This window comes from Mesocricetus auratus, unplaced genomic scaffold, assembly GCF_017639785.1.
Source record: "Mesocricetus auratus isolate SY011 unplaced genomic scaffold, BCM_Maur_2.0 Super-Scaffold_6730, whole genome shotgun sequence".
NCBI classification, from domain to species: domain Eukaryota; kingdom Metazoa; phylum Chordata; class Mammalia; order Rodentia; family Cricetidae; genus Mesocricetus; species Mesocricetus auratus.
This window is the reverse complement of record NW_024429184.1, coordinates 41,361,308-41,386,773: the sequence shown is the minus strand read 5'-3', so window position 1 is coordinate 41,386,773 and position 25,466 is coordinate 41,361,308. Positions and strand designations below refer to the sequence as shown.

At 45.2% G+C, this 25,466-nt stretch overlaps 1 protein-coding gene and 1 long non-coding RNA gene across 3 annotated transcripts in view; one reads left to right on the top strand and one right to left on the bottom strand.

Moving 5' to 3' along the window:
• Positions 1–324: 324 nt before the first annotated feature.
• On the bottom strand, positions 325–4,213 carry LOC110340174. Of its 2 annotated transcripts, none has more exons than XR_005875368.1 (3): positions 4,011–4,213; positions 2,517–3,896; positions 325–2,353 (listed from the first exon to the last, which is right to left on the bottom strand). It is a non-coding gene; the product is annotated as an uncharacterized LOC110340174 (long non-coding RNA). The 2 variants fall into 2 exon arrangements; XR_005875370.1 differs by lacking the exon at positions 325–2,353 and having other exon boundaries at positions 2,403–2,725; positions 3,076–3,896; positions 4,011–4,208.
• A 217-nt stretch (positions 4,214–4,430) lies between these two features.
• Esrp1 (epithelial splicing regulatory protein 1) overlaps positions 4,431–25,466 on the top strand; it is a 54,979-nt gene continuing 33,943 nt past the window's right edge. Inside the window, 8 exon segments of the mRNA XM_040740977.1 lie at positions 4,431–4,888; positions 5,408–5,536; positions 6,642–6,755; positions 11,284–11,398; positions 23,212–23,310; positions 23,418–23,472; positions 25,073–25,183; positions 25,286–25,418. Of these exon segments, the coding sequence (XP_040596911.1) occupies positions 4,757–4,888; positions 5,408–5,536; positions 6,642–6,755; positions 11,284–11,398; positions 23,212–23,310; positions 23,418–23,472; positions 25,073–25,183; positions 25,286–25,418 (888 nt within the window). The 5' untranslated portion in view covers positions 4,431–4,756.

Genomic DNA, 25,466 nt, shown 5'->3' with positions numbered 1-25,466 from the left:
TGGAAATAATTAAATAAGATTTATGCTGTCAAAAAAAGAAAAAGAAAAATGAAAAAGAGCAGGAAATGAAGAGGTTCCAGCTCTTCAGTCTAAGAAAGGTCACTTAAGGGCAGCCTTAAAGCATAAGAAAAGACTGTGATAAGGAACAAGGTGGGGGGCTGGGGAGACTCAGCCCTTAAGAGCACTTAGGGTTCTTGAACTGGAGTGACTTTAGTGCCCAGGACTGACCATCACTCAGGTCCTGTCCTCCACGCTCAACATGCACATACTCGTGCTCACACCCCAATAAAAAATAAATCCACAACCACAGAAAACCTTTTTTTCTTTACCTTTATTCAGCAAGGAAAAGCAACAAAAACACACAAGTCCTATGCTAATGAAGTGTCACTTCACCATAGAAGAAAGATGTGGTACCCAGCCTTGCTAAATACCTGCATGGCAGCAGCAGGGCGCCAGAGAGGCTAAAACAAAAGCCTGGGAAGTCTGAAGCAATCGTGGCCATAAGAGTTATAGAGAATAGTACAAAGGATCTTCTCACCTATCACTGATGCTGCGGAGTGTCACCCAGCGTGTGTGAGGAAGCTCGACCCTGGGGTCCATACCCACCCCTCATTACATCTATTAACATCTACAAGGATTTTGTCTGAATCTCTGGAGAGCAATTTTCAAACATTTTCCTTCATCCCTAAAATTTTAATTAATATTTCCTTAAAGCCAGGATATGCTCCTACCTAAGCAGTGATACTAAATTTGTGAAACTAAAAGTGATACAATACTATCTAATCTACAATTTTTTTTTACTGAAAATTGCCTGTTCATTATGTTGTTATCAAATTTTCTGAGACAGGGTCTCTCTCATGTAGCCAGGACTCCTTGATTTTGAGTCTCCTCCTCCCAAATGCCTAGACTATAGCCATGTACTGCCATGCCCAAAGTCTTAAAAAAGAAAAAAAGAGCTGGCTTGCTGATTCTTTATAGAACACTTGAGATTTAAATTTTATGCAGACTAGCCTTGCTTAGAATGGGATTTTCTGTTGTGAAATACTCAAGTTCTTCATTCAACTATTTCAAAAGCCATTCCTGTGTGGTTGAAAGTTTCAGTCACAGCCAGGAAGCGGTGCTCGCGCGGGCGCGCACACTCCTTTAACTCAGCCTTTGGGAGGCAGAAAAATCTGAATTTGAGGCTACCTGGGGTGTAAATCGAGTTTCAGGATAGCCAGGGCTACACAGAGAAACCCTGATTGGTGGTGGTGGGATGGGATTATTTCTGCGGACTGTCAACTGAGAATCTCATCTTTATGGTGATGAATTAACAACTAGCTCATAAAAGAAAGCTGAAAATCTGGGAGCATGTTACTACAATTACATCAGGTCTCAAACCTGGCACGAATGGCTGAGGTGCCTATTATATATCAAAACTGACGACTCGGTAACCAACCACTCGTCCGTGAGTTCGAGGTCAGACTGGTCTACAAAGTGAATTCCTGGATAGCCAGGGCAGTTACAGAGAAAACCTGTCTGAAAACAAATTCATATAAGCTTCAGAGTCATCCATCTCTCACAGGTCAAACGAACTCCAGATAAATACTCCTGTCAATTAACAGGCTACATTTTCCCACGGTCTATTCCTGAAGGTGCAGGTCTCTCCCCTTCCCCCGGGTCTTAGTACTGCCCTCTCCTAACTACCAGGACCATGGGCCGGAAGGTTACAAGTGTACAGTCAAGATAAAAATTTCCTCTAAACTCCTCTAACTTTGCATTCTCTCCCTAGTCTATCTGTCCCTGCAGGTTTCAAGTCACACTGCTCCAAAGTGGCCTGTACTTCCCCAGGTGGACCTGCAGAACCCAGGCGGGAGGGGTGGGGGGATGGATTCGGAATTCCAGCTTTCTTGAGTCCCTGACAACGCCCCAAAAGGCTGGTATATCAGACCTCAAATGCCCGTGGAAGGGCTAACCGAGGCGCATATTAACATATCAAAACTGATACGGGCACGTTCTCCCAGCATCCTTCAGTCTGTCTCTATTACAGGTCCCCTACCCTGAACTCCAGCCCAGACAGTGGCCCGTCTGCCCTTCCCCATATAACCCAGTCATTTCGGCTGCACCCGCCCCTCCTTTGCTGCTTTGGTATCCTGGCGGATGCTGCAGGTTCTTCTTTTACTTCTCACATGGTATGGCTCAGACTCAATTCACTCTGGACCCTTTCAGATGCCTCCTGCCCAGCTCGCTCTCGAATCTACAAAAACCCTCCACCCACACCCTGCAGCCGGCATGTCCTTTTCTTCCGTTCTTTTATTCAATACATATTTGTTGAGTGCAGAGTTCACGCCGGGCTTTTAGAAGCCTTGAGAATCTATTCAAGAACAAAACCTCTGTTAAGATAAATTAACTTGTTGGACAAATTAAGCTGTTATTTTTTTTAATGTTAGAAGCAGAGAATCCGGCTTTCTTAAATGGGGAAGGAAAGACTCTGCAAAGAGGGGCAGCTATGAAATGCGTGATTTTAGTTTTCTTACTGAGGCATCTCCCAGTAAGAGCGCTGACTTTCCGTCGAAACTCGTTTGTGTAACGATGAATCCAAACTCCAAAGCGCTGTTGGAGCCGCTTCAGGTGCGGTTGTAATCACTTTCTCTACGCCATTCGCTGGCCTGACGTCGGGCCTCCCAGCCTGGTTGCTGAGCGTTCGTTCCTGCCGAGGCCCGTGCTCCCTCCAGGTGTTGCCAATCTCGACAGAGGCGAGCAACAGAGAAATTGAGTGTGGAGAACCCCGAGGCGAAGCGGCTCTCGGGGGAACCGGCTCCTCCAGGCGGCCTCGCCCACTGCAAAGCAATCTGGGTGGTTTTTCCAGATCCCCCGCCCAGTCCCAGCCCCCGCGACTCCAAGGGACGAGAAGGTTGGCTCAGAGACTCCGCGGCTAGGGCGGGGCTGCGAGGCGTCCTTGAAGCCCAGGAGAGGACCCGGGTGTTACCAGCGCCCTCTCGGGGGCGGAGTGCGAGCCAGGCCTCCACCCGCTCTCCCGGATGCCGCTGCCACCTGCACCGTCCGCCACCGGCCTCCAGCCGCACCCTGCCTTACCGGGAAACGCGCGTTGCGGGCCTTCGACTCCTCTCCCTACTCGCCAGAGTCTAGGCTCCCAGTGGGAAAGCCTGATCTCTAGTTTCCCCTGATAAACAGCCCCAGGAGGGTACTGATGGGTTCCAGGGGTTACAAGGATGTGGGGGCTTCATCATTTCATATCAAGAATACACGGGGCCGAAAACCCGGCGCCACGCTAGTAATATTCCGGATAAAATCCGGTTCCCAAGAGTAGGCGGTTTGAAACAGAAAACTCACGGGAACTACACCTCTAGCACTTCTCTAAAATGTCAACATGACCTACCCAGCCGTGAGTGGCTCGTGGTGGGGGCTGGGGGTGGAGTTGCTGGTGACGCAAGAGTCTGTGGTCCTGAATTGAGCTGGAGGCCTTGGTCAAGTGACACCCCAAGAACAAATTCAAGTGGCGGGAGTGGAGAGCGTGGGGATAGGACAGGAAATTTAGCAAAAAGCTTGTTTGGCCCGATTCAGGAAGGACTTTATGAGGCCTGCGGGGCAGATGAATTTTATTTCGTATTCAAGGCAAATCAGTTAACTGCTCTAGTCCTGGAGGGCGTTCCGGTCTCAAACTAGCAGCCGGCACGACGACGATACAGCGAAGTGTACGACAGAGAAGGAGCCGCAGGTCCTTCCTCCCCAGCTGCTGTGGGCGCTGTGATTGCGTCCCGGGGTGCGCCGAGCCAGCCCGGCGTCGGGCTCTCGGCTAATGGGGGGTGGTCTTCGTCCCGAGGTGGAGAGAGCGAGCGCCAGCTCCCGCGCGGGGACGGGCAGGGCTCGCAGGGCTTCTCCGGCCGCTGTCTGCCCTGGAAGGTGTGCTGGGCTCAGGAGCGGCTTTTCCCGGGTTCCGCAACTGCCCGCACCTCCTTCCCGGGCGAACGTAGGCCGGTCCCTCCCCGACGCCGCGCCCTGGGCCTCACCTCTGGCCTGCTTTTGCCTCCTGGCGCCTTGGCCTTCCGCGCGACCCTTCAGCTTCTTCCCCCACCTTGGCCAAGGCTTCCCTCCAGCTCCCTCACCTCGCCGTCCCCTCAAGCAGGGACCCTTCCCCGCCGTCGCAGGTCCTTTGCCCCCCACCCCTTCCCGTTTTGGCCCTGGCTACTCTGCGGGTGACAACCGGCTCTTCCTTGCCCCTCCCTCCTGCCCTCCTCCCCTCCAGCCCTCGCCTCCCCATTCATCCAGCCTTTGTCTCCCGCCCCCTCCTCTCCCTCCTCTAGCCCCCCCCCACCGCTGCCACGTCGTGGTTTGAAGAAGCCAATGGGCGGGCGCCGCCAGGTGTCTCTTACCTGCACCACGTGGGGGAGGGGGAAAGGGGCGGGCAGGTAAAGCCACATCCCAAAACAGAAAAGCTTTCAGCCATTGCGCGCGCCTCCCGGGGGTGCAGCCGGGCTCCTCGGCTTTTTCAGAGACGCACCGGCAATTGGACAGAGAAAGGGCAGGCCTGCTGCTCCCTCCTTCCACCCCCCCTTCCTGCCCTGGGTGTGGAGCGCCCGCCAGGTGTGGGCTTGGGTGGCTGGTTACCGCCTTTTGCCCTGGCGGCCGCGAGGAGGGGGGTGGGCGCTTTCTTTTTCTCTTGGAGGAAGAGGGTTTTAGCACAGGTTTTCTCGTTCTCACTTCCAACCCCACCTCGCCACCTCCCGACCCCCTCCTCCCCTCCCCACCTATCGTCATGACGGCGTCTCCGGATTACTTGGTGGTGCTTTTTGGGATCACTGCTGGGGCCACCGGAGCCAAGCTGGGTTCGGATGAGAAGGAGCTGATCCTGCTGTTATGGAAAGTCGTGGACTTGGCCAACAAGAAGGTACTTCACCACGTTCGGGTTCAAGCAAGGAGGGGGGCAAGAACTTAATTGTAGCAGTTGGAGAGGAGACAGAGGGTTTCTTTTTTCTTTTCTGTTTTTTTTTTGTTTGTTTGTTTGCACGCTTTTGAAGCGGGGCCCCGAGGCCTAGAGGATCCATAGTAGAGTCAAACCTGGTGGCCAACCACCTTGGTTGGAGCCATTTCAGTCTCCTGAAACCTGGCCCAGGTAGAGAGGCCCCGCGCTGCCGAGCCGCGTTCTCTGCCGGTCGTGGGACGCCTGGGCCAGGCTGTGGTGCTTGGGGTGCTGGGGTTCCCTCCAGGGCCTCAGCGAGTTGATCCGGGTAGGGTGGGGGTGGGGCGGGGGAGCTGCGACCGGATCCCTGGGCGTTCAGGGAGCCTTGATTCTGCTGTTGGCTGCCTGGAAAGCCTCGAGCCGCCCGGGGGAAGCCGGGGAGGAGAGAGAATTTCCAAACTGCAAAAGGGGAGCTGATCCCTTATTCTCCACTCTTCACCCCCCGAGGTGGGACAGTTGCACGAAGTACTAGTTAGACCGGATCAGTTGGAACTGACGGAGGACTGTAAAGAAGAAACTAAAATAGACGCCGAAAACCTGTCTTCCGCGCCCCAGCTGGACCAAGCCCTCCGACAGGTGACAGTTTGGGCCGGGCCACGCCGTCCACCCCCGTCCCAGCCGCCCCCAGACCCGACCCAGCCCTGTGGCTCCACGCCCTCGTGGGGCGGTCTCCGCTTGTTTCTGGGGCGGGGTGGCGAGACTCCCAGCCTTGAGTGTGGGAGCCCCGCCTGGGGGTGGGGGCGGGGATCTGGGGGGGCTGCTGGGCTTGGCTTCCTGATCCCCAGGGTCTTGAGATAGACATTCGCTCGACTTCCCGTTGCCTCCCGAGTGGTGTTTGGGTGGGAGAATTTCAGCGAATTTGAATACTGGCTCCCGCAACTCCAACCTCAGCCCCTCTTGAGTCTGCAGCGGAGCCGTGTAGAGTGCGTGCCCTAGAGGGGCAGACCTTCAGTCACCCCGCGCTAGTTCTGGCACCTGAGTGCCCGCCCGAAGTCTGCCTGAAGTCTCGGCCCCAAAGGCTCGGCTTCCTCATTACTTTAGTGCCTTGATTGGAATCCCAGGGAGGGGTTGCAAGTACGAACCTGCTGTTGGGTCACCGTGGAGCTGGCGGGATCCCCAGTTGGAATTGAGGTGACCTAAAAACTGGCTGCTGTCGGTTGCTAGAATCCGGGATAGGGCGGGTCTCAACACCTGTGCCACGATATATGTTCCAAGCTCTCCCAGCTCCTGCCCCTAGCGCACGAGTTTCCTATTAAAGGAATAGGCTATTTCTAGAGTGTTTTCCAAGAAAAGGGTTACCCGCCTTACAGCGTTCTGTACCCCGCTAGTTTATCGGAAATGGGTGCCTTAAAGCTGGAACATCCAAACATTTAAAAGGTAGCACTACGGAATGATGTAATCCGAGGGCAACCTGTAAAAAGAGACTTCCCATAGTCTCTTTCTGACTGTAAGGGCTGCTTCTCCCAAGCAAAAAACTGCAGATTGTTTGGAAAGCGTCCTTGCTTAGAGGCGAGGGGCAGGTTCGCGGGAAAGGGGAAGGGGCGGTCTTTGTGATATGGCCCTCGTGGCTCTGGCTTCAGAGTCCTCAGGACTGCTTCCTCTGGTTATCTTGAAGTTGGACCACTTGGACGTGCTTGTAAAGTCTGCTTTCGTTGCATCCCTCCTGTTCTTGCTCTTGCAGTTTAACCAGTCAGTGAGCAATGAACTGAACATCGGAGTAGGAACCTCCTTCTGTCTGTGTACTGACGGGCAGCTTCATGTCAGGCAGATCTTGCATCCCGAGGCTTCCAAGAAGGTAAGCATGTTGGCTTCTGGTTGTTCTCTGCCGGGTGACTTGAGTTTGAAAACAAACAAAAAACAAACCATACGGTTTATCCAAATCTGTTTATTCTGGTTTGTGGAAAAACTTCTGTACTTCGGGGGTTGACTGTAGACTTTTTAAAACGCATCCAAATTATTCTACTTTTAAAGAAGTGCAAGCGGGGGTCCGGGGGGTGGGGGTTGTTACCTAATGGTGCAGATTTTCGTTTTGGAAAGAAAAATGTTCTGAATCAAAAGGATGGTGGTGACAGTTGCAGAGTGTTAGCGAACTTGGTGTTGCTGTACTTGCAAGCGATAAAACTGGAGGCTTAGCTTGTAACTTGGTGCTGTAATCTAAAAGGGGTTAACGTGATAAAAATTTTACAATTGAAAAACATATGTAATTTTCATGGAGATGTCTGGAATTGCAGTTATTTTATAGGTATCCTTCGCTGATTTAAAACATTTTTTTTTTTGTTTCCAGCTTGACACTCTCCATTTCCCAAAGTTAATATAAGGTTTGACTTTTGTCACTTAAAAGTAGAAAAGACTGCATTGTGGAAATTTTCTTATGTGAAATGCTTTTTCCTTGAAGAAGAATCAAAATCCTTCTAAACATTTTAATACTATTAAGACTGCTTAGATAACCAACATAACATCAAAATGACATTTTAGAACACTTACCCTTTAATTTGAGATGTTGAAAATGGAATTTAAATTTTTTTTTCTTGTAAATGTGGATTTTCTTTTTAAGATAGTCTCACTCTGGAGCCCAGGCTAGCCTCAAATTCATGGCATTCCTGCCTCATCTGTGTGCTGGGGTTCCAGGGATGCCTGAAATGTTGTACCAGGGGGTTCCCGTTACTGACTTTTCTCATGTGGAAAAGACCATGCAGTAAGAAAAGTGAGTCAAAAAAGAAAGAAGAAGAATGGAAAGTGAGTGTTACTCTGGATCTTCTGTTTCTCTTCCTGGGAAAAGTATTTTGGTAGGACAATGAAGAGCATAGACAGCAGTTGAAATTAGTTGTGTCCTGTGCAGCAGAGGGCAGGCACTGAGGTTGAAAAGACTCTGTGAGGCTAAGAAAGTTGGTAGATTGAAATAGACACGGGCAGGTACAGTTAGCTCAGACTTTGTGTTCATTCTTCAAAGTAGGGAGAGCTGGTAAGTTAGTTGAATGTGTAATTATTTGAAAAGTCTGCAGGAGAAACCCTAGGTCTTCCACCTTGAAAGTTGATCACTCCTTTTATAGGAATCTTAGTAACTAGTTGGTGTTGATGGAATGGAATACTATAACCATGTTACTAACTCAGAAGTCTAAAGGATTCCCCTCCAACCCCCAAGTCACAGATGAAGGGCTAAGACTTAATTACTTAATTCTTTCATTGTTGGCAAGAGGGAAATAGCTTTTTATTATAGTTTGCCCCTCCCAATTTTTTGAGATGGTTATAGCCCAGGAGAGTCTTTCAGTGTATTGTGGGATGGCCTCTTACTCAAGAACCCCCCCCATTTCCTCATGTGCTGCGATCCAGGTCAGGGCCAATATTCCCAGCATGGTTTCTTCTGTTAGATTTTTAGATGCCTTGCTTTGCAGGGGAGAAAACTAAAGAAAATCCATGGTAGTTTCCTGAGCCATTTGTATAAAAATAGTGTTGTAACAAAAACTATATGTATTCCTTTACACACAAAATGGCAAAACATGAAAGAAGCTAACTTGGCTACACAGAAAACAATAGATGAAAAAATTCCCTAACATTGAAATATTATATATTGTCTAGAATTCTGTGGGGAAACATTATTTTTGCAGTAGCATTTATACTATACAAACCTGTTTACTTTGCTTTATAATTTAGCATAATGTCAATACATTTATAAACTAAATACAGTGCTAAGTATTTAAATGGGAATAGTAATTTAAGCTGGTGTTTTTCTGTTGTGAGTTATTGCTGTAGGCTATCTTGAGCATAGGGCATTTTGAAGAGTCATGTTTTTGCTGATTTCAGATACAGTATGAGAAGATCATGCAAACTAGGATCTACTAGAGATGTTATTATTTATTTAGCAAACATTCTTTAACATATTTCTGGCTGGATAGATGGTCCAGCAGTTAAGAGCACTTGCTCTTGAAAAGGACCTGGGTTTGGTTCCCAGCAATTACATAGTGGTCACAGCCATCAATAACTCCACTTCCATGGGATCTAATGCCTGCATACAACCTCTGTGGGCACCAGGCTTACACATGTTGTAATACATACATGAAGGCAAAATACTCACAGTTTTTTAAATTAAGAAAACAACATGTATTTCCTTTAAAAAAAAGTAAACGAAAGTTCAAGTCAATGAACACGAATTATTTTGAAATTAAAAATAAAATACTTAAGGCTAAAGATGCTTGCCCCTAAGCTGAATGGAGTTCAGTCCCGAGACCCACATGGTAGAAGGAAAGAACCTGACTTTCCCAAGATCTACGACTCCAGATTCAAGGCTTGGCCCGACAGACTGGGACACACCTTTAGTCCAGGCACTCAGGAGGCAGGGGCAGGTGGATCTCTGAATTCTAAGCTAGTCTGGTTGTGAGTTCAGGATAGCTATGGCTGTGGAAAGGAGAGAGACCTTGTCTCAAAAAACTAAAGTTGAAGGCTTTCCCAGCCTTCAGTTTGAGGTCAGCCTGGAACAAAACAAGGAGACTCTGTCTTAAAAAAAATTAACAAAAAACAAAAAACAAAAAAAAAAAAAAACAAAACAAAACCTGACCAGTGGAGTAGTATTTATTTATCTGCACAATGATCTTTACTTTTCATAAGAGTGATGTTCAGATCTAAGAACAGTGGGTAGCTTTCTCCTTTGCTTCGATCTGTTGCTGGGGATTGAACTTCCAGAGCCTGGCCAATGCTGGGTAGGTAGGCACTCTACCACTGAGCTACATTTAGTATATAACTCAGGTTGGGCATGGTCTCACAATTCTACAGCATCTACCTCCACAATTATGTACACTTGTCTAGTTCTGTGCCTTTCTGCTTTGAATGTTTTATTACTGTGTGTGTGGGGTGTTAGCATGCCACATTTCACATGTTGAGGTCAGGGGTATCTTGGAAGCCATTCTCTCCTTCCACTGATGTGGGTTTCAGGGATCAAACTCCAGTCACCAGGTCTAAGCACTTTTAAGCACTTTACCTACTGAGTCACCTGACCAGGTGTGGTTTATTTGTTTAAGATTTATTTTATTTTTTTATATGTATTGGTGTTTTGCCTGCGTGGATTATGGGTGCCATGTGCATGACTGCCTGTGGAGGCAGGAGAGGGTGGGTGTCAGATCCCTGGACCTGAAATTACAGATGATTGTGAGCCACCATGTTATTGCCGGGAATTGAATTTAGGACCTCTGGAAGAGCAGCTAGTGCTCTTAAACTCTGAGTCCTCATCAGCCTCTGTGATGCATGCTTTAAAATGTAATTCGAATTCTCAGGTAAAGCCAGAACAATGGGCAAAAACTAATCTGGCACAAAAGTAATCTTTTGCAAAGAATAGGAACTTCACAAGCCTTGTTTAATAACAAATATACGTATTACTGAAACTCAACAGTAGTTAGAAATCTTACCAACCACTTAATCTTAGTCTAAATTTATCTGTAAAAACTGATTCCTGAAAACAAAGATCTCTAAAATGATTACAGCTAGAAAAGATTTATTATGACCTGAAAAATAACAGCACAAATGTAATAGCTTCAGAAAGGGTTTGGTGGGGTGGGGAGTGGTCCAGTACTTAGCAGGTATCCTGTCGGTTCCCTGTCCTCTTGTCTGGCCTCCTGTCCCAGAAGTTCTGACAACCTCTTCTGGCCTTGGTGAGAGCCCACACACATCTGGTGTGCATGCAGGCAAATAGGCGCATACACCTAAAAGTAAATTAAAATTTAAAGAAAATGGTTTGAGGCCAGGTAGTTGTGCTCCTTTAATCCCAGTACTTGGAGAGGCAGAGGCAGGAGGATCTCTGTGAATTTGAGGCCAGCCTGGTCTATGGGAGTAAGTTCCAGGATAGCCAAGGCTACACAGAGAAACCCTGTCTCCTAAACAAAACAAGGAAAAAAAAAAAACCAAAAATGGTTTCATCAGAAGGTTCAGTGGGCCATAAACATTTGTTATCTATTTCATTACAATGAGATGACTTATGAAATTGCTCCAGGATCTAATGCAGTATTGTAACCAAGCATTAACCATTTCACATTGAATTTTATATTTCTAAAAATTGTGGTAAGTTGTACTATATTCCATTCTTTTTTTTTTTTTTTTTTTTTGGTTTTTCGAGACAGGGTTTCTCTGTAGCTTTGGAGGCTGTCCTGGAACTCACTTTGTAGACCAGGCTGGCCTCAAACTCACAGAGATCCACCTGCCTCTGCCTCCCGAGTGCTGGGATTAAAGGTGTGCGCCACCAACGCCCGGCTACTATATTCCATTCTTATGTTTCTAGTTATTAGAGAAATATGGACTAGATTTACCCAGTTAACAGCTTCTGCCTTCTCCTCCCTCAGAATGTATTACTTCCTGAATGCTTCTACTCCTTTTTTGATCTTCGAAAAGAATTCAAGAAATGTTGCCCTGGCTCACCTGATATTGACAAGCTGGATGTGGCAGCAATGGCAGAGAGTATCCTTTAAAGTTATTTAAGAAGCTTTGTACCTCTACCCCACGCTTTTCTTTTGTTATTTCCACTTGTTCTTTAAGTTTGGAGATAAGAGTCTTGTTACAGCCTGGAGGGAAGCTGCCTTCGAACTTGTGGGTGTCCTTCTTAAGTCTCCTCAGTGATGGCATTAAAGGCATTCATCACTTACCATGCTCAAGGAAAATGCTTTAAACTTAGTCAATGTGTGGCTGAAACTGTGCCAATATACTGTACCAGGAGGAAGTAACAATATGAATATAGTTGTCTTCCAGAGTAGTCATGACTGAATGTGAGCAGTTACATTGTTTACAAGTTTGTGAGGTGGTTGCATTTCTGATGATAGGTGAATATGTCATTTATAGGCGTGTGTGTGTGTGTGTGTGTGTGTGTGTGTGTGTAAAGATACACACACACGCGTAGATATTTGGTGGATTAGTCTTGTTTAAAGCTCCTGAAGCCACTTGTGCTCAGTTATTTTGATCTTGGGTCTATTTTAGCTTCTTTACAGTAGGTAAGATTTTGTGTTGACATACCACGTACTCTTTAGACTTCACCTGTTTAAAATGTATACCAGCCAGATTCTCTGATCATAGTAAGATATTTGGGGCGATGATAAAACCGGTACTGAGCCAGATGTGGTGACACACACCTTTCATCCCAGCACTCAGGAGGCAGAGGCAGGTGTGAGTTTGAAGCCAGCTAGAGATACATGGTGAGACTGTCTCAAAAAATTAAGGGAGGGGAACAGATTACCTACAAAGTATTTACTTACAAAGGTAGTATTTTTTTTAAATTTTATTTATTTTCAAGATAGGATCTCACTAAGTAGTTCTGGCTGTCCTAGAACTCACTATGTAGACCCGAGATCTACCGTCTCTGCCTCTCAAGTGCTGAGATAAAGGCATATGCCACTTGGCTATGAAAATACTATATTGAATGTTTCACATTGTACAATTAAGTTTTAATGCTTAGAAGTCTTACATCATGAACGACCCATTTCTTGCATCTATGGAATCTCTTTAATGTGCTAATAAGTCACATATTAATGTGTCAGAAGGGGAAGCTGAGAATTGGGGTAGGGCTCCCTTGAAGAAACCACTTTGGGATTGTGGGTTGCTGGAGAAATGACTCCACAGTCAAGAGCCCTTGTTTCAGGTCTAAGCATCCACATGGGGTGACTCACAACCATCTGTAACTCTCAGTTCAGGGGATTAGACACCCTCTTCTGGCCTCTGGGTACCAGGCATCTATGTGTTATGTGTATATATTGCAGACATCACATACATATAAAACAAATAAATTTCAAATCATTTAAAAAATACTAATAGACATGTAAATTTGTTTGTTTGTTTTGTTTTTAGTAAGACACTTGGAGCATCATCCTGAAGTCCAATTTGAGTTATCTCTAGGGTTTGTGGAACTGCTGACTGCTTCTAGCCCTCTTTTCTTATGAAAATAAGTTGCTAAGCTGGCTTCACCTCATGATCCTCTGCCGGAGTGCCCCACCAAAACTGTACATGGCTTAAACTTTCCCATTGTTTTCAATAACTAAAACCTTGCCCCCCCCCCCACACTCCAGTGTTCCTCTGTGTGACCCCTGGCTGTCCTGGAATTCACTCTGTAGACCAGGCTGGCCTTGAATACAGAGATCCTCCTGCCTCTGCCTCCTGAGTGCTGGAATTAAAGGCATGCGCTACCACTCTTGTTCACTCTTAATGAGATTGTACAATTTTTTAGCCTCTGAAGGCCTTCTCTCCAGAGAGTCATTCGCCATGGGAGTTAGGGTGCAAACACTCAATACAATTCAGTGCTTAGCAAATGCTAAACTATTTGATACAAGATAATTTAAAAAAATAGAAAATAAAAGTAGCTAGAAAAAAATTCAAGGCACATAGAAGCCCTGGGTTCCTCCCCACCTCCCAAAATAGAACCTTTCTCTGGTGGTGGTCTCATCAGATTTGTAAAATGTTCATTGCTGTGTGTATGAGGTCCTCTGTGTAGGCATTTTTATTTTTCTCAGTTCAGAGTTCAGAGAAATCTTGATTAGACATATCCCCATCCCTTTCTTCCAGCCTCATTGGCATATGTAAGGTTGAGGCTTTGGTGGCCTTTGAAGAATGTTACTTGGGTGGTGTCCCTGCTCAGGGCAGTACTTGCTAACATTCTAGTCGAGCTTTGATCAGCATGATGTGGCGGGGTTTTGTCTATGGTTCCCGCTGACCCGAGTTCTATAAGCATCTTTGGTAGTTCTTTTCCAAGTGCGGTGGTGATAAAGTTCAGAAATGTTTGTCTATAGTAAGTGGATAGATTGTGATTAAGTCACATGCATTGTCTTGACATTGGAAGTAGAACTCCTGACTGTTCAGCAATTCGATTAAAAACAAAGGTAGGGTTTTCTATTTCTTAAAATGTAGCTGTTTTAAGGGCTGGAAGTATAGCTCAGTTGGAGGGTGCCTACTCGACTGCAGCTCTGGGTCGGGTCACACCTGGATTGTAATCCCAGCACATGGCAGGTGGAGGCAGGAGACTGGATTAGCCAGGCCAGCCTGGGTTGTGGGAGGTCCTGACTTTAAAAGGAAGTTGGATTCTGGCCTTAAATGCTTTGATGAATGTTTCTGGATTTTTTTCCCTTTATGTTTTGGTTTTTATTTTTCATTCCTGCTGCAATGAATTGCTCTAACTTTGTATTCAGAGAATAGATCATTTCCCTGACTAGGGCTGCTGAACCAACTGCAGAGTCCAGAGAGACTGAAGCTTTCATCTCTCTGAGCATGTCTGAGCTGAAGAGCTGTGTTCTTTGACACCACTAAACACTTGTTAACAATGGAAATAGTCCTGAATCTGGAAACATGAAGATAGTCATTAAATGTATTTGATGGTTTTGTCAAATTGTAGAGTCTTGGCTCTTGTAAGCTTGTCTATCCCAGTAGTAACCAGTGTGCAGGTTGACACACTTTTAAAATTTTTTCTACTGTGCAGTTAGTTGTATTCTTTTATTTTTTTTATTTTTTTTTTTGGTTTTACGAGACAGGGTTTCTCTGTATTGTTTTGGAGGCTGTCGGTCCAGCCTGGCCTCGAACTCACAGAAATCCGCCTGCCTCTGCCCCCCGAGTGCTGGGACTAAAGGCGTGCGCCACCACCGCCCGGCTGTATTCTTATTTTTAAATCTTTGTCATTTGAGACAGTCTTATGGAGCCCAAGCTGACCTAGACCTTGCTTTGTCATTAAGGATGACCTTGGGCTCCTGATCCTCCAACCCCCATCCCCTTTAAGTGCTGGGATTATAGGTGTGCACCGCCCGGCCACCCTGGTGTATTTTGTTGTTTGGAATGTCAGCGGCTGTAGTACTGTGTTGGGAGTATTTCTTCACTTGAAATCTCAAATGTAAACTCCTGGTACTGTTTTGTCTCCGTTTGACTTGCTTTACAGTTTAGGCTTGCTTGGAACTTGGGCAGTCCTGCATCAACTCCTCCTCTCGGCTGCTCAGGTTATATGCATGAGCCGTCACACTCAACTCAAATTCTTTTTTTTAATAGTAATTTTAGATCGGAGCAAATTGAGCAGAAAGTGCAGATTTTCCATTAGATCCTCCACCTTCCCTCACTGCGGCACATGAGCACAAGTTTGTTAAAACTGAGCCTCCTTTGGCACACTCTACTCAGTTGACATTAGTGTTCTCTTTCCGTGTTGGACATTCTTGGGCTTTTGCGGGTGTATAATGGCGTCTCCACCATGCAATATCAGGAAACATGGAACGGGAGAGCCTGACTCTTGACCTGTTCTTCCCTCCTAGCCATTTTCTGTCCCTGTGCTTTTGACTTTTCCATATGTTTTGTAACCAAAATTAATAGTCTTTTCAGATTGCTCTTAAACCCAGCAAGACACATCTAAGGTGCTTAGGGCATTATCATGGTTTGCTATTTCCGCTCCTTTGAGCAATGCGTACTTTTGTCTGGATACACCACAGTTTATTCTCTCCTGCTGCAAGCTGTGACAGTTATTATTGAAGTTGCTCTAAACATCTTAATACATGATTGTAGGGAGACGTGCATTTTTAATTTGGGCTGAGTGCAGAGAATTGGGATTTCTGGGTTGTATATAGTACAACTATGATTTTTTTTTGTCTTCATACGGTTTTGTGTTAAACACTTTTTTTGGAGGGGGTTGAGAAAGCAGGGAGTTTAAAAAAAGAATGTAGAACTTGAGTGTGTGGTTTTTCAAGTTACTTTTGGGAAATGAAAGAAAAGGAGAATGTTGTCATTTTCTGGTGGAAAAGGAAACTTAAGATTACTTTTGGGAAATGAAAGAAAAGGAGAATGTTGTCATTTTCTGGTGGAAAAGTGCTGGTCTTGTAACGGGGCCTTGAGGGTGCTGCCACTCCGCAGCCTTCCCTTGCGGGAGCTGAACTTTCTTCTCTTTGTGTTGGATGCTCTCAAATGAAGTTTTGTGGACCTTGTTGGGCTGCTTTGAGGAGAGCGGGCTTGGAATTTTGTGATGCAGCTCTTTCCCCTCCGGTTGTGTGTTTGCTCTGAAACTTTCTAGCCTTGGTCTAGGCATCCAGAGTACTTGGAGCTGCAGGGTATGCTAGGCGTTTGTGAGTTCCACAGTGCTGGATGGAAAGGCCTTATCAGGTGAACTGTGCATTGCAATGTATTTAATCAGTGAGAGGGTAATGATAGGGGGTGTGTCTGTCTGTCTCTTTTTTTCTTTTGAGGAATTATATTCGGTCCTTTGGAGAAACTAATACTAGCTAATTACTATTGGCACCTTAATTACAGAGTCATTTGTATAAATGATTTTTATTCATTTACTAAAATAGCTGGTCAGACCATGGTGGCACACACCTTTAATCCCAGCACTCAAGAGGCAGAGGCAGGTGGATCTCTGAATTCAAGGCCAGCTTGGTCTACAGAGAGAGTTCCAAGACGGGGGCTCCAAAGCTACCTGTTTAAGAAAAAAAAAAAAGGCATAGCACATAGTGCTTGAAGACATGAACTCTGCAGTCTCGTGCATTAGAGTTAAGTTGTTGGTACTTATCAGTTCCCTTTCCTGTATGAAAGTAGAAAGACTTGAAAAAAATAACGCCATGGTACATGTCACCACATTATCCGGTGCCTGGCCAGTGGGACTGTTTTCCTCCCCGATTACTGTGTGTATGAGAAGAGATAAAACATCTGGCAACAACTTTAAAATGAGCTTTCATATAGATTTAAAATCTCATTGGACTATTTTATAGTTAAACGTTTTTTGAACTTTGTGAGACACTGGCCAGAGAGCTTTGAAAGCTCCAGGTAGATACTAACTAGTTCGGGGAAACGGCCATGTTAACTTGTCTTTTTCTTTTGTAATTATGACTCTACTTTGTTGGTTTTGTTTTTGTTTTCTTCAGACAGGGTTTCTCTATGTAGCCTTGGTTGTCCTGGAACTCAAACTCACAGAGATCTGCCTGCCTCTGCCTCCTGAGTGCTATGATTAAAGGCATGTGCCAGCACTGCCCGGTTTTTGTTTTTTGGGTTTTTTTTGGGGGGGGGGGGTTCCAGACAGGGTTTCTCTGTGGCTTTGGAGCCTGTCCTGGAACTAGCTCTTGTAGACCAGGCTGGCTGGTCTTGAACTCACAGAGATCGCCTGCCTCTGCCTCCTAAGTGCTGAGATTTCTATGATTAATTGAACAGCAGGATCATTGTAATTGGACACACTACTACCTGACTTAAAAGATGGAGGAAAGAGTGCTGACTGTTCTTTTTAGATATCTTTATATGAAAATGATTTAAAATAGCCAGTGTGCAGCTAAGGTGTGCTCTGGTAGTTGACCTTGTTAGCTGGAGGGGAAAGGAATTATCTTTGGCATCATATCGGTACAGTGCAACTAAGTTAGCAAATACATTGACTTGTGGTCTGTCATGAGTTCAGCACTAGAAATAACTGCTTGTCCCAGCTGGCACACAGGCTAACTTTGTGTGACTTGTCAATTCTGGAAGTATATTTTGCTTTTGATGTAGTTGATTTGGTAGAATGCTTTTCTAGCACCCAGGAAACCCTGGGTTTGATACCTAATGGCCGTTGTTAGTATTCTATAAGCCAGATGTTTCCATAGCGATGCACATCAGTGATTCCAGAACAAGAGATGTGGAGGCAAGAAAGTCAGGAGTTCAGGGTCATCCTCAGCTATGCAATCAAATGGGAATGAGACCCTGTCTCAAAAAGCAAACCTAGTTTGAGAATTCTCAGATAATTGTTGTTTTAGAAGGCCTTTTGCAACACCAGTTGGACCCATAGGCTTATTTATATACATACATGGACACACATGCACATATGAGATCAAGAGTAGTATACATGTGTATGTGTGAGAGAAGCAACCAACATGAAGTTGGGAGAGGGACTGCGGGACAGATTTGATCCAAACAGAATGCATTCATGAATGAAGGAAAGAATTGAAGACCGACGTTTGTTGTTATAGTCTCTTCCTAATTTACTTACTCCTTATAAATATCTTTTTGTCAGGTCTGAGGGGATCACTGAGGATCTATGGCTGGCCTGGTCTAGAGAGTTTGTTTTGGGGTAACCTGGGCTACAGAATGAGAGTCTAGCTAAGAAAAAAATCTTTTATTTGTGTTCTGATTGTTGCAAAGCTGGGGACTAAACCTAGGGTCTTGTGTCTGCCAGGCAAGCACTGTGCCATTGTTCCATACCCTCCAATTCTTCAATATACCTGCTTTCTTTTGTTTTTTTATTGTTGTATTTGTTGAGATGCTAGCCCATTGTGGTGCTAGAGTAGCTCCAAACTCATGAGCCTTCCAAGTAGCTAAGGTTACAGATGTGAGCTACCGCATTCATGTCTGTTGGCTAGTTCCTACCTACATCTTACTGCTTCTAGGGTGTGTCTGACTCATCAGATTGGTTTGAAATTCCATTACTTGGCTCTTCGTTAAGCTAATAACTTCCAGGAAGTAGAATTTGTTAGGTAGGTATCTCCCCCACCCCTGCCCCTTGGAAAGAGTAATTGGAATTATAGATTCTTTTCCCAGCATATCTCTGTTATAAGGACGTTGCTGCTGTGGCTTCTACTTGTATTTATAATGGTATCCTTTGTTTTGTATGTTTGTTTTTGTCTTTTGAGACAGGGTTTCTCTGTGTGGCCCTGGCTGTCCCAGAACTTGGCCTGTAGACCAGGCTGGCTTTAAACTCAGAAAATCTGCCTGTCTCTGCTTCCCAGTGGGTTTAAAGACATGGTCCACCATTGCCTGGCAGATATCCTTTTTGTTGTATGTGTGGGAGAGTCTCAAGTAGTCCCAGCTGTCCTGAAACTTGCTTTGTAGTGGAGTAAGACCTTATGATCCCCCTCCCATCCTCCCTGTCTCCCGTCCCCCTCCCCCCATCCACCAGTCCCCCTTGTTAATGCTTATGTGGTGCAGGGGATTTGAACCTTGCATACTAGGCAAGTGCTTTACCAACTAAGCTACATCTTCAACCATATCTTTCTTTTTATTTTTAAATGTGTATGGCTTTGTGACTATGTGGGTAGCGTATTTGTGTCATTCCAGAAGAAGGTGTCTTATTCTTTGGGACTGGAGTTACATGTGAGTCGTAGCCTCTGTTTGGGAGCTGGGAATCAAGCCCTGTTCCCTGGAAGAGAGCCACCTCTCGAGCCCTGTACTCTGTTTTTTACAAATCCTGTAGTTTCTTCTTCACCCTCCTCCTCCACTTGTGGAAATGTTGGTTCTGAGGCGCCACTGCTGAGTGCTCCATTTGCTCTTCCTTCGTTCCTGCCACAGGTGTTTTAATAGGTCTGGCAGCTTAATATTTGTTGTGCTATAAACACGACAGGGAGGGAACAGGACTGTCTTCTGATGAGTCTCAGCAGGGCTTAGATACAGAGTTTCCACTGGGATGTAGTTCTAAGACTCGAAACATACTTCTTCCCTTACTGATATATTCCCAGTCTTATGTGTGATTGCCTTAGATACAAACTAAAAGCATAGTTTGAGAAAGATGTTTACATGTGGAAAGTAAATGCACTGAAAATGTGTCTGTTTTTTGGCAGTCAGGAAAAATGTTGTGAATTTAGTCAGCTAACACAGATGAGCTTGACGGCGCTAAACCCTCAGTCCATTTCACCAAAGGTGGTGGTTAAGGAAAGGCTTCTGCTGTTGGGATAGCCTTGTCTACTGCTTCAGCCTCTCTGTGGATGGATGGACACTTTGTTCAGTATAGCTTGAGATGTTGGGTTTTGTTCCCACAGTCCTAGGCTGTATTCTTGATTCCCTCCTGGCATTTCTGGTTTGTGAAGCTGGCTGAGCCTGTCTGTGCTGTTGTGGGTGCCTGAGGGCATAGTGAGCAACTTCCTTGAGTAGTGAACTCTGCAGTGCGTCAGGAAGCACAGGCTCATCTCACCTTCTCTCTAGATGTGATGTGAAGCAAGAAATTCAAATATAATAGGCCTTGATGGAAGGAAGTATTGATGCTAAAGCATTAGAAACAATCCCAAAGCTGGAGATGGTTCAGAGATTAAGAGCACTGGCTGCTCTTCCAGAGGACCAGGGTTCAATTCCCAACACCCACATGTTATCTCACAACCGTCTGTAACTCCAGTTCTAGGGGATCTGACTCCCTCACACTGACATACATGTAAGCAAAATACCAGTGCGCACACATAAAAAAAAAGGAATCATCAAAAAAATTAAAACAGAAAAACCCCCAAACTAGCTTAGGGCCAGGTGTGCAATGCACAAGTCATGCTTTTCCTATCATGTGCAAGAGACAAGACAGACAGATCTCCCCTTTGTTATTCGTGTTTCAGTTCTGGTAAGGAAACAAGTGAACAGATTTAAGCAGTGCATATGTGTGCACACACGTGTAAAGAGGTGATTTAGGCATGTAGCAGGTCAAGTGACTGAAAAGTTGTTATGACTTCAAGCTACTGGTATCTATGGTGGCACAAAGGAAAATATGTTTGGATGTGTTATATCTAACCATATTAGCCAAAGACCAGTGACATATTCTTAATTAAAAATGAGAATTTAGTAAAATTATTCTTTAGCTGCAAATCTGTTTCTTTGTGGTTTTTTTTTTTTGTTTTTTTGTTTTTTTTTTGCCAAGGCAGGGTGTCTCTGTGTAGCCCTGGCTGTTCTAGAACTAGAACTCACTCTCTACAGAGTGGTCTCAAACTCACAGAGCCTGCCTCCGTCTCCCTGAGTTCTGGGATTAAAGATGTGCACCACACACCCGGTGAGTGGAATATCCTTTTATACTCCCTATTTCTACAAACTTCCTCCTAAGCCTTGGTATTGTCTTATAGAATGGAAAATTAGGATGTGGTTGACATCCTGTGTCTTTGTATCTGACCATCATTTGGCTGCCTGTACCCCTCTAGGTCACACAAATGGCCGGAAAAACTGAAAATTTAGGGTCTGCTGTCCATGTAGGGTGTCTTGCCCCCTCCCAAAACCCCTTAACAGTATAAAGTCTATTCTTTGTTCCAGCTGTATAATGAATCCTTTGATGAACCAGTGTCTACTTGGTAGGATACAGGTGCTTTTTTTCCCAGGTTGTCCAATTTTCTTCAAATGATCCAGTGATTTTGGGGTGGAAGAACATTCCCTGAGAAATGAATGCATGGAAAAGGGTGGCCTTGGGGTGTTGGGAGCTGTTCAGTGGCACCAGTAGTCCTTAGCCTACAGTAACTTTAATATTGTTATTTTGGATATCATCACTGGAGGGTAGAGGACAGCCTGCTGCTGAAAGTCACACAGTATACAGAGACAGCCCCTCCCCTCACTGCCATCCCTGTCCTTCCAACAAAGAACTGTGGCCCACATGTGGGGAAGCACCTGTTAAGCTTGAGGCATCAGACTTGCACAGTGGGGCTGGTTTCCATTCCTTGATTCTTTAAAGATCCCAGTCATCTTTGCTGATGCCTCTGAAGACGTAGGCAGTTGTCCTTCCTAAGGTTCTGGTCTTTTTGGTTTTACGAGACAGGGTTTCTCTGTATTGTTTTGGAGGCTGTTGGTCCAGCCCGGCCTCGAACTCATAGAGATCCACCTGCCTCTGCCTCCCGAGTGCTGGGATTAAAGGCGTGCACCACCACCGCCCAGCAGGTTCTGGTCTTTTAGATTCATAAAAACATAAATAGGAGTGGTAGCTCCTGCAGATGCTAGCCTTTAGAGTAGGCTGACATCTTCCTGAACATGTATGACTGACTCCTTCACACATTCATTTTCTCACTAGACAGTAGGAAGAGTTGAGGCGAGAGTGTAGGCTTCATCTACCATTTGAGACTGATGGTTGTCTTATGAGAATTTTCAGCGTTTTTTTCAGTTGTAAGTATATGTGTGGTCATCATGGGTTAGAGTAGGCACTGAGGTGTCCTAAGGAAGGGAGCATGCTGTTATTAATTGTCTACTCTGTACCTTTTTATCTGTGTCTTCACACAAAGCCCAGAGGGTGAGGCTATCACAGCTTTAACTTTCCAGATAAGCTGGAGTGTAGTGTTTGTTAAGTCATTTCCTGGGTACTGTCCTTACTGAGAAAAAGGGGAAGCTGAGGCCCGGGAATGACTTTAAAAAGATGGGAAAAGAAGTGCTTGTGGTCTTGACTGATTGACTAGCCTCTGAATTGTTGAATTTTGTATTCTAGATTTTAAAGCTTTTAGAAATACCAGATTGGGCACAGTATGCTGCTTGGCAAACATTGTGCTAAGCACAACACAGACAAGTGCCTTCATTCTAGAGAACAGTGTTATCTTTGATTCCTGTTGTATTGTTAAATGTATTCTGGGGCTGGAGAGATGGCTCAGTGGTTAAGAGCACTCGGTTCAATTCCCAGCACCCACATGGCCGCTCACAATTGTCTGTAACTCCAGTTCCAGGGGATCCCACACTCTCACAGAGTATAGTCAAAACACCAGTGTGTATTAAATAAAGTCTTTAAACATATATTCTGGACCAGTAAGATGGCTCATCACATAAGACTGCTGCTATGCCTGAGGAGGACCCAAGTTTAATCCCTAGGAGTCACATGGTAAAACGGGAGAGACTCGTCCTCAAAGCTGTCCTCGTTGCCATGCATGGATTGTGGTACAGGCACTCCCACATACTGAATGCCAGTTTTTAAAGCAAAATACCACACAAATAATTACAATGTAATGCAAGTTTTAAAAATACTTGGATAGTACGTGTAATTCAACCCCTGGCGAAGGAGTATGAGGGTTGATCGTTGGGTGTATCTACACTCTCGGCACACTGAGGCAGTGGGTGGGTTATCTGAGGCCTGGAGTCCTGACCATAGTGAGCTCACCATGTCAAAACACATGACGTTACTGTTTCCGGCTGCTTGAATTATTTCTAAAATTTGCTGTCATGTACTACCATTGAAGATATGATATCCCATAGGGCTCTAAAAGTATTCTGGAAGGGAAGTTTGAGTAAAAGCATGGGAATGATGTCACTAATATTCTCAAGTGTGGATTGCAAATATTATACCTCTTGGTCTTGACTAACAACCATATCTTTTGGTTACCTGGTCATTGCCTTGTGTGTATAATGAAAGGATTCTACTTTAGTTGCTTTATGATGACATTAAATACATGCAGTTTTCATGCATTTGCTATTTCCTAGGTAAACCAAACTTTTCTTATTGGTAATGCCCCAGGAGAGGGTTGACTTGGACACTTACTGCAAGAAGGCAGAGAGGAAGACACCAGGACTTCGGGTGCAGACCTGACCCCTGAGAAACGGCCATGCTAAGCTTTGTAAACGGCTTCCTTTACCTCTTCAAATGTTTCCTTAACCTAGCCCCACAGCTCTAAATTTTGAGAAGAATGCCTCTGTCTCTAGATACGGAGCCTCTCAAGTTGAAGAAATGGGGAACATAATTTTAGCAATGATCTCGGAGCCTTACAGTGAGTACTACTGTTGTGATTATGTAGTGCTGGGATCTGATCCCTTTCATCTTAATTTTTGGTTGATCTGCACAGCAAGAATGATGACCGTCTATTTTCAATTTTAGATCACAGATTTTCAGATCCAGAGAGAGTAAACCACAAATTTGAAAGTGGCACGTGGTGAGTGGTTGAGTTTTCTATTCATTTGAACCTTAGGTTTGTTCTTACTCAATGACATTTAATTAGGCTTTCCTAATTTTATTAAACCTTCCGGTTACCATTTCTTGTTGTTAGGTCATCTTTTATTTAAAGCAAGCTTGTAGGTTGCGGTTAAAATTGAGTGTTGGGCGGTGGTGGCGCACACCTTTGATTCCAGCACTCGGGAGGCAGAGGCAGGCAGATCTCTGTGAGTTCAAAGCCAGCCTAGTATACATAGTGAGGTTCAGGACAGCCAGAGCTACACAAAGACACCATGTCTTGATGGATGAATGGATGGGAAAAGTTTATTGAAGAGTTGGTGTTTTTAATTAATTTGCTTAGGTACATGCTATTTAGTTTGTAATTCTTACTTTTGTCTCCATGTCTGCCTACTCTTTCTAAAGAAAAGTCAGGATTTGAAAGTTCTAGAGAGATTGGAAAGATGATGGTTCATTAGTTGATTATAGAGAACCTAAGGTTTGGTTCCTAGAGTCCACACCATGCAGTTCACAACTACATGTAACTCCAGTTCCAAGGGATTCAATGCTGTCTGACCTCTGCTGGTGGGCACACATACATATACAATAAGTCTTTAGAGGAGTTCTTAATATTCACGGGGTAAGTTATCCTATCAGTGTCTCCTTAATTAAACAGATGTCTAGGGAGGAGTCTGAAGTGGTAGATCATAGGTAGACATGGTCATGGTAGTTGGTCACAGTCGTTACGTTGTCTGGTACCTGGTGATGACCGGAGACAGCTTTGCCAGTGGGGAGACTTTAGCACTGATTTTGTTGTAGAGAAAGTGACTCAGAAGGAAAATGGACTAGGGTTACTGAAAATAGGAACAAGAGAAAGACAGACCATCAAAAAGTGTCAAAAATGCATAATGGGAGATTTGCAAGTGACTCACTAAGGTGTGGAGACTCCCAAGTGTTTCCATAAACACCTTCTGCTGCCTGGCACTCCGGTTTGCTGAGGGAGACGCTTAAATAGTCCTCTGACCACATACTTACATTCCCAGTGTGGGTTAATTGTAGCTCTGTTCTGGTCCTTGCTGCCAAGCTGGATTTCACTCCTACATGTGTGCTCTATACACATGAAAAAAAACTGAAGCCCCACCCCCACTTCACCACAGTTTGGTGACTCAGGCCAGGAATCTTAGTACTTGGAAGGTTGAGGTAGGAACTGCTCAAGTTCAAGATCAGCCAGGGCGACTTACTGAAGTGTTGTCTCCAAACAGCAACAAAACAAAGAAAGAAGGGTCCTCCATTCTAGGTCAGGCCTTAAGGGTGCTGAGAGTAGTTTCTTCCTGTAAATGCTGAGATGCTTTTGAATATATAGAAACAAGGAGCTATCAGCTGGGACATGGTTTCCTGGATGAGCTAGCTGTATTGGACCTTTGCAGTCAGCCATCTCTCTGTGGTGATGAAACAAATTCTTTGGACTCTCTTCAAGACAAATTTTGAGGGTACAGAGGAAGCTGGGGTTGCAAGTCTGATCTCTAGTTGAAGCAGGCCTCGTGTCACCCAGCAGCTTGCCTTACGTTCACAAGGCAACTTGGAGTTGTGTGTTTGATTCGCAGCAGCAAGATGGAACTCATCGATGACAACACGGTCGTGAGGGCTCGAGGTTTGCCCTGGCAGTCTTCGGATCAAGACATTGCAAGGTTCTTCAAAGGACTCAATATTGCCAAGTTGGTTTTCATTGTTTTACTAAACTCCAAAGGAGCACAGGCTTTCCTGTCACTTCGCCTCCTGTTTTCCTGACCTGCCATCTGTTTTGGTTTCTTTCGAAGGGGAGGTGCGGCACTCTGCCTGAACGCTCAGGGGCGGCGGAACGGAGAAGCACTGGTGAGGTTTGTCAGTGAGGAACACAGAGATCTAGCTCTGCAAAGGCACAAACACCATATGGGGACCCGGTACATTGAGGTACGTTTCACAGCCGGGCACCTTGACCCCAACGGTTGACTGTTAGCA